The sequence below is a fragment of the Rhinopithecus roxellana genome, chromosome 8 (assembly GCF_007565055.1).
Source record: "Rhinopithecus roxellana isolate Shanxi Qingling chromosome 8, ASM756505v1, whole genome shotgun sequence".
NCBI classification, from domain to species: Eukaryota; Metazoa; Chordata; class Mammalia; order Primates; family Cercopithecidae; genus Rhinopithecus; species Rhinopithecus roxellana.
The window spans coordinates 93,908,180-93,921,236 of record NC_044556.1 but is presented as its reverse complement, the minus strand read 5'-3'; the positions used below and the strand labels follow the sequence as shown (position 1 = coordinate 93,921,236).

At 40.5% G+C, this 13,057-nt stretch overlaps 1 protein-coding gene across 2 annotated transcripts in view; it reads left to right on the top strand.

Moving 5' to 3' along the window:
- TAF5L (TATA-box binding protein associated factor 5 like) overlaps positions 1–13,057 on the top strand; it is a 33,088-nt gene that overhangs the window by 5,234 nt on the left and 14,797 nt on the right. For both annotated transcript variants that reach the window (XM_030935976.1, XM_030935977.1), the window contains 2 exons: positions 6,169–6,313; positions 10,448–10,552. In XM_030935976.1, the coding sequence (XP_030791836.1) occupies positions 6,172–6,313; positions 10,448–10,552 (247 nt within the window). In that variant the 5' untranslated portion in view covers positions 6,169–6,171. Of the gene's footprint in view, positions 1–6,168; positions 6,314–10,447; positions 10,553–13,057 lie in introns of those variants that run through there.

Sequence of the window (13,057 nt, the reverse complement as noted above, 5' to 3'; positions counted from 1 at the left end):
GTGGTGAACAGTGCAGACTTAGAACACTTCCGTCATTTGCCAAAAATCCTCTTGGACAGTACTGCTCTGAAATGAAAAATTGAAGATCATTCCATCCACTTGGAGACGCACACACATATAAATGTTTTAATGAAGCATCTCCAAATCCTCATGTACTGCATTTGAATTCAGTTTCAGGAACAGTGATAAACATAGGAAAACATGCTACCCCTTATTTTGAGAACAGGACAGCCTATTTCTGTCTGCAGTGGTGTTTGCAAGTAAAGCATTCGTGAAAGTTATGTAGTCAAGCATAGTAAGTAGTGTAGAGAGTCATTCTGTAGATTGTGCCACACTCTTCCACGTTAATAAGATTTGTATAGAAGCAATTTTTCTGTGCTGTAAAACAGTATTAAAGTAGAAATTCAAGAAGATCATGAGCTTAAAATAAACTCTCAAGAATTCCAAGAAGCTAGATAGCACTCACTTTATTTTTAAGATGAGCTTCAAAGATAAGCCCTGTCCTCAGGGAACTCTCCGTCTGTTGAGGGGAACTGAGGAAGAGTGATGGCAAGAGGGGACAACCTGCCTGAGGGCGAGGGTGATTTAGGCTTGGGTGTAACATCATTAGATTTGTCATGTACTTTGGCTGCTTTTCAAAGGACCATATGATGAGGGCCTAAAGGTGGAAGAATGTTGGAATAGTCCAGTTGAGAAATGATTTGTAGAATTGGGCATAGTGGCATACACCTGTAATCCTAGCTACTTGGAAGGCTGAGCTGGGAGGATCATGAGCCCAGGAATTGGAGACCAGCCTGGGCAATATAGCCAGACTACTCCTCTAAAGAGAGAGAGAGAGAAGCAATTTGTGCTGTCAAATAGCAAACAGTCAAGATAGGGCAGCAGAAATGGTTGAGTTGCACTAGCCACATTTTTTTTTTTAAGTTGAGAGAGAATTCCCATTTAGAATAGGAGTTGGTGGCCTCTTCGAAGTAAGGGAGAGAGACAACAGAATCTTACCATCATGGCTGGCTTTTTGGGGATTTGGTTTTCTTTTGTTTTTGCTTTAATGGTGGATAATGGCACCATTAAGCCGACTAAGAAAACCGGGAGAAGGTAGAGGTATTGCAGGTGGAAATATCTGTTAATTGACTGAGTTCAGGAAGGTGATTTGACTGTAAGTCTTGCATAGTGGTGTGGTGAAGCAGGGAATGTAAAGAAGCAGTGGCAGACAGGACTGGGAGGGCAGAGCCACAAGGGAGGCTTGCAGTGGGAGGGACCAAGGGAGTTTCAAGTGGGAGGTGAGTTCAGCAGCATCACGTCCAGCTGAGAGATCATGAAGGGTGCTGCTGGAAAGTGACCGGTTAGATCAGACAAGAGTTAAGGAATCCTAAGTCTCAGTAGCCTGCTGAGGTCAGAAGCAGGGTCAGCTGGCTGGGTGGGGAGACTGGTGAAGGTTTAGCATAGCGTAGGTGGAAGGCTGTAGGGTAAGTAGTTGATGAAACAAGACTTCTGGAACATCATGGAGGTCCCAGCTGATGTTGGAGAAAATCTATTTCTCATGACATCTGTTTGCTGGATTTCATGATTTCCACCTACTTTCTATCACTGCTGCCATGCCCACCAAAACGCCACATTCTTCACTGCATCCTGAGCCCAGCTACGGCCTTATCCACGTGCCATTTTATTTCTTAGGACACCCTGGGAAAAAACACAGCTTCTAATTCAAGTGTATTTCTGTCAGTCTGAGCAAAAATTGAATATGAAAGGCTATCATAATTTTTAAATTATATGAGGCATGACTGAAACGGAAAGTACTATGGCTCATTTACTTTTCAGTTATGATTTATATTTTCACAAAGCTAGTTGAATATACTTTATCATGATGATTAATGCAAAGCTAGGGTTTTAGGTCCAACTTAGACTGATCTTTTGATAGATATTACAACCATTTAGTTGCTGTGAGTGAAGAGAACTAATAAGTTACCTAGTAGATACTTTACAAAAAATGCAAAAATAATTTTTTTCATCTGTTATAAGCATAAATTTACCGTTGGGAAAAAAGTACAATTACTCAAAAAAGGCCAACAGTCAGAAGTCTCAGTTGAAGAGCTGATTTGAGGATTGTGTAGTGAGTTTGCTTGAATTTATCTTGAACTCACCCCGACTCAAAACTGCCACCTTATTGGGGCAGGGGGAGGGATGGGGGAGCCAGGTAGTACTCTTTTGGCATTTCATGGAACTGTGTAGTACTTTAACCTGTGACGTGGTGGGTGAGGGTGCCTCCCAGCACTCCTCTACCATCTGTGTACATTAGAGCCTAAGGGGGTGGAGGTGGAGGGATAGGATGCAGCGTGTAACCACCGAAGGGATTGACCAGACTAGAGTTCCACACTGACAGCATCTTAAGAGAGTGCCTGGGTTCCATGTGTCTCCACCTCCCCTTATTTCTGTAGTTGAATGCTAAGTGTGGCTGTGGTTTTCCCTGCATAGTTGTTACATTGAAATGATCGTGTGGGATTTTATATAGCAACTTGGTTGAAGTATCTGGCAACTGTTGATATATGAGAATAGATATACATTGTGTCAAAATCCTCATTTTGATTTCCAGAAATACTAACAATGTGATATGAAGAGCAGAGTATTTGACATCTGTTTTTACCTCTGAAAGTTAGGTATTTTATATAAATTGAAAATTATGAGAAATTCTGAAATGGTAACAAAGAGTATAATTGTATCTAAATCCAATTTCAGTTTGAAAGATTTTATAATTATAGGAAAAGCTAGGCAGGTAACGAAATTGCACTGTTCGTCTCACGTATGAGTCTCTCCGGAGACTTGGGTCTAGTTTAAGGAGAGTTTTTTTCTTTTGGATATTAGAACTCTGGAAATCAATCTGGGTGGAGGGGACCGAGTTATCTCAGGTTCATTAATTATCCATGTCACTTGAAATATAGGTACATTGGAATAAAACCCAGCTAAGTTGATTGGGTCGTTCTCTAGTATTTGAGTTCAGCATGGTTATGCAAGAGAGTCACTGCCAGAATTCCTGCATTTAAGATCCATGGCCCTACAGTTGGCTCACCACCCCCACTCAGGGAAGTGCCCTTATCATATATAGTAGTTTGGACTCAGAGAAACTGCTATTTGGGGCAGCTAATTTAAGCACATTTGTTAGAATCAGTTTTACAAACTAGCTTCTAGCAATCTTAAATATGGTCAGCGTTGACTATCATTCATTCTTACTCCATTCTATTTACTCTTTCATAACTTCACATCTTTTCCCCTCCTCCTCAGACACAAAGGTATATTGTCTCACCTTGAGGACACTGTGTCATCACAGAGTCTGTTCTCCCCATCAGTCATGCGTGTGTCTTTCACACGCAAGGGTTTTTCCTGTCAGAGGTGATCTGAGAGATCCAGGCCCATCTGCCTAGAATGCTCAGGGACGTACATCTATACGTGCATGCATTCCCAAGTCAGCAAAAGATCGGCAGTGTAGAAGTCGGAAAGATTTCAGTCTCGGCTAGAGTAGGGAGTTGGGCTGGCTTGGGAAAGTCCACAGACTAGGAGCTCTTGAAGTTAGGTGAAAAGCAGCTTTAGCAAGTGATGGGAAGAGGCACTGGTTGGATTGACTCATCTTGACTTTGGGCCACATGGGAAAGGACAGTACTGTCACAGCCTCTGTGTGCATTTAACTTTTTTCATCTGAATATAACCCTGAACCAGAATCTGCAGGGCTGGAATTATTCAGACATGTCCACACACTCACAGGATTCTTATGTCTAGCCAGGTTGGAGGATCACCGGTAGAGCAGTGCTGATCAGTGGCCACAGAGAATGGGAGCAGGGACCCCACTCTCAGAAGTATCAGAATCCCTGGATTAGCAATTTAAAAAAACAACTTAATTAAAAAGTAACCCAAGTCATCAATACAGTGAGAGAATAACACACCATACACAAGCAAGGTGAATTTCATAGTGAGAAGAGAGTTCAGTATTTGGAAATTTATTATTGTGTTTCATTATGTCACTGCTTCACAACCACAGTGTCCCTTCTTTTTAACAATAACAGACCTAGTACCCCTTCTTTGTAACAAATATTTTGAACTCTTTGGCAATCTAGAAATAAAATGTATGGATAATGTAATCTTTCAATGCATATAGTTTAATATATATATATATATATATATATATATATATAATGTCCTGACATTTTATATTTGTATGTATATATATTTGTGATTGTGTCTCTAGCCTTCACAGTTTGCTGTGTTGTATGACTTTTAGGGAACTGAAAAGTGGGTCTTCAGAGTATTATTTTTAAAGGGCTCCCACAAATCAGTTTAGAAGGAAATAATTACTTGCAAATGGTATTGGGACAGTGTGTTAGCTACAGTCACTAGGCAAAACATTTGTTTGGTTATTCACCACACACTAAAAGAAACTGCAGTTGGACGAAAATTAGATACAAATCATTTTTTTTATGTTTAAAGAAAAATAAGACCAGGCATGGTAGCTCATGCCTGTAATCCCAACAATTTGGGAGACCAAGGCAGGAGAATTGCTTGAGCCCAGGAGTTTGAGACCACCCTGGGCAACATAGCAAAACCTCTTCTCTACTAAAAAAATAAAAATAATAAATAAATAGATTTCTGGAAAAGGTGGAATTTTACATCTTAAAAAAGAATGGAAGGGCAGGCATGGTGGCTCACACCTGTAATCCCAGCACTTTGAGAGGCCAAGGCAGGTGAGTCATTTGAGGTCAGGAGTTCGAGACCAGCCTGGCCAACATGGTGAAACCCCATCTCTACTAAAAATATAAAAATTAGCCAGGTGTGGTAGTGTGGGCCTGTAATCCCAGCTACTCGGGAGGCTAAGGCAGGGAATCGCTTGAACTCAGGAGGTGGAGGTTGCAGTGAGCTGAGATCATGCCATTGCACTCCAGCCTGGACAACAGAGCAAGACAGTGTCTCAAAAATAAAATAAAATTAAAAAATGAAAGAACTCTCAAAGGAAAATACTAATGGATGTAACTGAAACTTAAAACTTAAACACATGCAAATAAATGATCAAAAACAGATCTCCCACACAAAACAACTGGGAAACCTTGATTTAGAGAATGTTGCTTTGGTTGGGATGATCATGTGTGTATGCGTACATGAAATGCATTCCAAAATGGACACAATGTTTTGGTTCTGGAGGGGAAGGTATGTTTTACATGACAGCAGTGAACCCACAAAATTCATCCAGCTGTCTTTGGTCATCTGAACTGCAGTATTTATTTCTGACAAAGTAGTGTTTGAGGCCATGGCAATACTAGGGGTTCCTGTCATTCTTGATAATAAACTCAATAGTCAAAGGAAACAGTGCCTCTTTTTTCCCCCCTTTTCTTTTTGTTTTTGTGAACCTACAAATTAGCTTGAATTATTCAAAAATAATTTACTTCTGTTCAGGTCACTTCCTACCACTTTCTTTTCCTTTCTTACAGGAATTTATGAGACATATGCTAACACATAAACATACCCTCTTAATGTTGTGCTACCTTTCTGTACCTGTGGTTTAAAATAAAGAGTGAAAAAGATAAATAATATTATACAATTAAAATGAAAACAGATTTTGCAAATCCCTGACTTAGAGCTGGCAGCCTTTTCCTGGCACTTAAGCAAAAATATCACAATCCCCTTCACCATTGTTAACTTCATACTTTGTTAACGTCTATTTATCCAGTTTCTGTGGTCTTTGATTTGGCACTGCCTCCTGCCTACTTTTTTGGCTAGTTCACTGCTAATTAACACCTCTCTCACAGAGTAGGCAGGAGAAATCAAAGGCCCTAAATTTCAGACTGGCCCTGTTTGCTGTTTGTTAGCTTCTCTAATGAAAAGTTTCATGGGGCTGATTGGAATCTTGGTATTAAACAGAGTTTGGGGGTGATCTAAGGACTTTATTATCAATGCTTTTCGTATTTTCTATAGTTGAAGTTGGCTGTATTGTCATTGGAGAAACAGACAAAATGGAAGAGTATACCACGTTGGTATTAGGGAACTTAGATTTGCGTCTTAACTAGGCCACTTAGCCACATGGCTGGTCTTCCTCTCCCACATATCCTACCCATCCGCGATGGTGCAGTTGGATGGGTTGCTCTCCCAGGCCCCTGATGTCTCTGCATCCTGTGGTTGCCTCCCTCGAAGGTCATGAAACGAGTGCGTACCGAGCAGATTCAGATGGCAGTGTCCTGCTACCTCAAACGCCGGCAGTACGTGGACTCAGACGGTCCCCTGAAGCAAGGACTGCGGCTGTCACAGACTGCTGAAGAGATGGCGGCCAATCTAACAGGTAATGGTGGGGGTTTGTCTGGTGGGGTGAACCTGGAGCAGGAGAACTCACGTCAATATCCATGTGGGATTACTTCTCTACTCAAGATAGTGCCAGAGAGAGCAGACTGACCAAAAACCTCAGTGAGCTACGTTAAGTGAATGATGTTGGCCTCAGAGACCCTGTCTGTCATTCAGAGCCATGCTCACATGTCACTTCTAATAACCTCTGTGGTTCTCCTGGCTAAAGTCATTTCCTTCCTCAGGACCATTCAGTTACTTTATCTGTACCTGAAAGTATGTGCAACTTTTTCCTTCCGTAAACAATTAACCTACAAGACCTTTAGGGACAGGGTCTCCCTCTGTCCCCTTCTTGCACAGGTCCCCTCTCCTCCAGCATGGAGCCTCACATGTGGAAGTCAGGTTTGTTGAATGAATTAGTACTTCAGGATCCATAGTTGGAAATATTATTATTATAGACACATTCCTGAGGTTTTTTAAATTTGTTTTTGTTTTTTAATGTTTTGAAATCAGATTCTATTTTAGAAAAACTTGATTTGACTCCATCTGGATTAACAAATACTGTCATCCTTCAGTATCCATAAAGGATTGGTTCCAGGACCGCTCCATGGATACCAAAATCCGCGGATACTCAAGTCCCTTCCTGATAAGACGTGGTATAATATTTGGCGTAGTAGGTTACATCTACACACATCCTCCTGTATTCTTTAAATCATCTCTAGGTTACTTATAGTTCCTAATACAATGCCTACATATCACCTCATTCACATGGATTCATCATGGTATTCAGCACCTGGTAAATTCAAAGTTTGCTTCTTGGGACTTTTGTTCCCCCCCCCCCAAAATGTTTTTGATTTGCAGTTGTTTGAATCCATGGATGTGAAACCCACAGATACAGAGGGCCAACTGTAATTAACTATTTTTTGAGTTCATGTTTCTATGTAATATGACTGTCTTCTTCTTTTTTTGTGTTTTTGTTTTTGTTTTTTGTTTTTTGAGACAGGGTCTCTCTCCATCACTCAGACTGGAGTGCAGTGATGCAGTCACAGCTCACTGCAGCCTCAACCTCCCAAGCTCAAGTGATCCATCTCAGCCTACCGAGTAGCTTGGACCACAGTCATGCACAACCACCTGGCTAATTTTTTTTTTTTTTTTTTTTTTTTTGCTTGTTATTCTTGTTAGAGATGGGGTCTCACCATGTTGCCCAGACTGGTCATGACCTCCTGACCTCAAGTGATCCTCCCACCTTGGCCTCCCAAAGTGCTGGGATTACAGGTGTGAGTCACTGCACCCAGCATAACAGGACTTGCTTTTACTGAACTTATTTACTAGAGATTCTGGGGGTGGGGGAAATGCTGGGATGCTTTAGGGTGTTTATAAACTACTTTAATGACTGTGTGTGCAGGTGGAGTTAGCAGTGATTTCTGCAGCTCAGTCCTGATTCCCTTTCTTACATGCTCAGGCTACATTCTTCTCTCTTCTTTGGTCCTGGACTTTCTCTGCTCTTCCAAATGTCTGTCACCACCTGCTCCATTTCTTAATGGTTTCATCCTCCATCCTAGTAGCAGGAATTACCTCAGCTCCCTCTTTTCATAGACCTTCAAAGTCAAGGACCCGGGGTTCATTGACATTGCCATAGGAAGAGAGTGCTAGGACAGTAACAACCTGAGGACGCTCTCAAAGGAGTGGTTCCTGACTCCCTCTGAAACACTAACAGAAGCCTAGTCAGCAGCCTGCCGCCACATATTTCAGGGTCAGATCCACCCGTTCTTCCTTCCCTTCAAACTCCTTAGAGATACCCTTAACCAAAACAGGGCCAGATTATGGGCTTGGTATAGAATACTGAGTGCCTTATTGTTCGAATAGGGGAGTCCATTTACAGCACCTCTATCCCACTGTAGAGTAATTCCTTCTGAACATGCCGTCCCAGCTGTTTCAAAAATCTGCTGCCCTGCATCCTTTGGAACCAGGGAGCAGTAATTCTTGCTGCTGTTGATAGAAACTAGGAATGAACAATATGAAACAGTCTTCAAGAACTATGCTCATCTAAGTTGTCTTAGTTTCAATAGAATAGCTTATTAGGACAAAGTGTTGTTGCTGGAAAACCACCAGGAAAAGTGAGAAACGTGAAATATGATTATCGGAAGATTTTGTCCTAGATTTTTCCATTAATGAAGTAATCTGAAGAATTCTGTCTTTTTTCAGCAGTCATTTAGTGAACATCTGCTATAGACCACGTGCTGAAAAGTTCTAGAGATAGCTACGATTTGACCCTAGCTCTGAGAAGCTAAGTGTTCTAGTTGGGAAGTGAGGCAGGTAAGTCAGTGATTGAAGAAGAGCATGAGGTAGTAAGTTCTGTGAGGGGAGAGGTTCAGTGGTAGCACAAAAGAGCATCCAAATTAGGCTGGCAAGCCAAGGAAGGCGCCCCAAAAGGCCTTGTGATTCCTGACATAGTTGGGGGTCAGTAAATAGTTGAAGGAGTGAGCTGAGTTGCAAAGGAACCATTAGATATTTACCAGGGAACAAATTGGAAGAGGGTATCCAAGTTTTCAAATGTGAATTTTAGAAAAATGAGTCTAGTGGCAGTATTGATAAGGCAGCCCAGGTTAGAATCTGGGAAGGTAGTTAGAAGACACAGTCCAGTGAGAGGTGAAGACAGCCTCCGTTGAGGAAGTGGCAATGGGAGTGGAGAGGAGAGGATAAATTTTAGGAAGCTGTAGGATTTAGTGACAGAATAACTAAAGGTGGGGGCAAGAAGGAGGAGGAGGAGCCCCGCCCTTGCATGCAGGCTTGCAGCAGGTCCTCGCTTCTGGCTTCTCTTCCTTTTGGAGTAGGGTGGCTTTCTTCTCCCCTGTGATTCCCTTTCTACTTGTTTCCTGTTATGGCTCCCTCAGTCCTGCCGCATTCATCAGCATTTCTCCATCCACATTCCATTGTCCAAAATGCATTCATGTTTCATTCAGGATACGGTTAAAGGTGGCTTCCCTTGGTTTTTAGCCACCTTCTTTCCCCAGTATTCCCCACTCCTCTTGTAAAGAGGAGGAGAATGGTTTTTGGTTTTTGGTTTTAGAAAGCATAAACTCACAGATTGGAGATCAAGTGTGTGTTTACATACTGAATATTGAGACTCCAGCCTTGTTTCCCCCGCACCAATTCATCTGCCCACGATACTGCAGCCAGGCACCCATGCTCCAGGAAGGCAAGTAAACGATCCTTCCCTGGGGAGTCCAACTTGCCCAAGAAGAAATACCAAAAGACAGTGATGTTGGGACATTGCTCACCCTGGTCACCCTGGAGGATGAGCCTCACCACACAGAGTGCATCACTGTAAGACAGCCGGGGGCCATTGAACCCTAGAAGAAACATATCTTCTAAGAAGGGCAGATGGAAAGAAGCAGAAGAAAACCTCAAAAATACCTTGTTTCAAATACTTAGGATTCAAACATCATAGCCTGTTTGGGGAAAAAAAGAATGTTGAGAATGAAAAAACTTACCAATTAGATACATGATAGTAAAAAATAAAAACTCATTAGGTATTATAAGTAATCTAGGAGGAAATAATCAGTAGCAGGGCCGAAAGGTGAGGAAGGCTTTCAGAAAGTAGAGCAAAAAGACAAAGAAATGGAATAATAGGAGAAAAAAAATGAAAGGATTGGTTCAGGAGATCCGACCTTGAAATTGTAAGAGTCTCAGAAGGTAGGGAATTATCAAAATGATTCAAGAAAACTTCGCAGAACTAGAAGACATGAATTTCCAAATTGAAAGGGCCCACTCAGTGCCCAGCACAGTGGTTGACAATGAACTCACACGAAGGCACCTGTGAAATGTAAGAACATAGGGTCAAACATTTCCTGATAAATCTCATGAATTTATGTACTTGTCTTCTCTCATTCACCTTGTCCTGTGCTTGATGCCTTTCCTTCCCTGGCCCTCATTTTATTGAACTTTAGGAGGGAGGGGAGAGAAACAAGTGTCATCAGTCTGTCGTATTTAACCAAGACCCAGCACACTTTGGAAACCTGCTGAAATGTCAGTTGCTGTGCATGTGTGCACAACACCCTCCTCCACCCTGCCACATACTGGGTTAATAACCATCTCTGTGTTTCCTGCCCTGTCTTGTGTATCCTCTCTTTAGTGCAATCAGAATCTGGTTGTGCCAACATAGTGTCTGCAGCCCCTTGCCAGGCAGAACCCCAGCAATATGAAGTACAGTTTGGACGACTGCGGAATTTTCTCACTGGTAAGTACTCAGCTCTAGAACCTTTTCTTATTACGAAAACAGAGTAATACAGACCAACTCTGGGCACACTGCTTATGAGTTAGCCCTGCTCCACAAGGAGCAGTAAAAAGAAAAAAATAGAGTAATGCAAATTTCCCTTAGAACCAACTATATTCCACGATTGGTATGAGATACTAGGGATTTGAAGGTACTCTTAACACAGTTCTTGCGTTCAAACTTACGGTCTATTGGAATTCCTGAAGAGTTCAATCATGAGGTTTAAGTTTACAAGAGCAGAGCTCTGGGTGTTTTATTCACTGTTTTATTCATGGCCTTCAGCACAGTGACTTGTGACTTGTATTGAATAAGTAAAAACTGTCAGCCATGCAGAGAAACATCCTTAAATACAGCACATTTGAAATGTACACGATATCTCTACTAATAATATAGTACATTGCACAATGGTCTTTGCCCCTTATTTCCAAAAGTGCTAGTAAATAGTCCTTATGAATGAACAGGCAAAAATACTAGAAGTTGTCATTTAGACCAGTTTGTGAGTGGCAGAATGACCACTTGAGATAAGAATAAAAAAGATACTATACACATATTAGGGAGAAAAACGTTAAAAGCCCCAGAAGATAAATGGGAAAGGGATGTAAACATAAAAATTTACACCAGGATAACTCACTTTAGCAATCAACCGAGTGTATCAATACTTCACTGCAAAAATCATTGCAATTCTGTAACAATAAAATTATGCGATTGAGCTTATTTTATTATGTACCTATGCTTCAGTGATTAAAAAATACAAAAATGTATGTAATGTCATTAGGGTCATCTGAGTGTCACTCATAATGGAAATCAGTCATATCCATGACAAAAGCCATCTCACTGTCATGAGTCAGAATATATCTCTGTTAAAATTATACATTTGTTGATTTACTTTTGTGTCTGTTTTCCTCATTAGACTATACGCTCCATGAGGGCAGGGACCATATCAGTATATCTTAGGACAGTATCTACCCTGGCATGTAGTCAGCACTTAACATAAATACAGGCTGAATGAATGAAGGAGACAGGCTCAAAGAAGCCAGATAATTTCCTTCTTTTTTTTTTTTTTTTTTTTTTTTTTTGAGGCAGGGTCTTGTTCTGATGCCCAGACAGGAGTGCAGTAGCATGATCATGGCTCACTGCAGCCTTGACTTTCTGAGATCAAGTGATCCTCCCAACTTGGCCTCCTTAGTAGCTGGACCACAAGCATGCGCCACCACACCTGGCTAATTTTTATTTTTAATTTTTTTGTAGAGACAGGGTCTCACTGTGTTACCCAGGCTGATTTCAAACTCCAAGCCTCAAGCAGTCCTCCCATCTTGGCCTCCCAAAGTGCTGAGATTATAGGTACAAGTCACCACACCCAGCCAAGACGTTTCTTTCTAAACTGGCTTCCACACCACTAGTATGGTGAAAATAAATCTGTCATGGAGAGAATAATATCATAGTTTTTTAACTGAGTAAAATAACTTTCTAAAAACTCAGTTAAATTTTTCTTAAAATTGCTTAATGCCTCAGAAACCAATGCCAATGATAAAAAAATATCTCTAAGTTCTTACCTCTGAATGAAAGAAACACTATAAATTCAGTTTTTCTTTTTTTATCTTTAGTGGAAATTGATCACTGCACTGAAATATTTAACATTTATATGATATGCAGAATTAATGAAACTTCCTTCTTTTCAGTTTAAACGTAATAGACTCATTTTACTAAAGCCTTAATCTTCACGATTTTTCGTTTTTGTGACTATTAAACAGACTATTCTCTACTTACGAATTCTATCACCCAACAACCGTGAACTGATAAGATAACCCCCCAGAGGGTTTTATTTTGTAACCCTTATTTCCTGTAATATTTTGACCATTTTCTCCAACTGTAGACTATAGTAAATGTAGATTCTTTGCTTTAAAATGCTAACCTTTTTGGGGGCCAGATAAAAACTAGGATAACTCTATGTGTGTGTAAGGCCAGGTGTATTATTTTGGTTTATATATTGATTACTTTATACTCATCTTTTACCATTAAAAATTATTACCACAAGGATAGTTTGGCCAGAACTTTACATTTCAAAAGATTATAATCTATCAACCATTTCCTTTAGGTTCTTTGTTTCTGAACTGAGAAAATTGTCTGTTATTTTGTCTGTAATTTGATTCTTTAATCCGTTGGTTTAAAGGATCATTATTTAAAAGGGGTTAATATATATTGATCACTTTGGACTGCTGCTCCTGGAATATTTTTCTCTATCCTCAGGTCTCTGAAGAGCTTATAACCAAATCAAATGAGTAGTTATTTCCTGAGCATCAAGATAAAGTAAAAGATATACTCATTAATCTTATTTTAGAAGCAGTCCTAACATAAAAACACTATAGGTAAAAGTTTTTAAATAAAATTTGAATATCACAGAAGCATTTTCACAGACCAGTATGAGATCAGTTTCTGAATTATATAGGAATTGCATTCAGAATGGAAGGA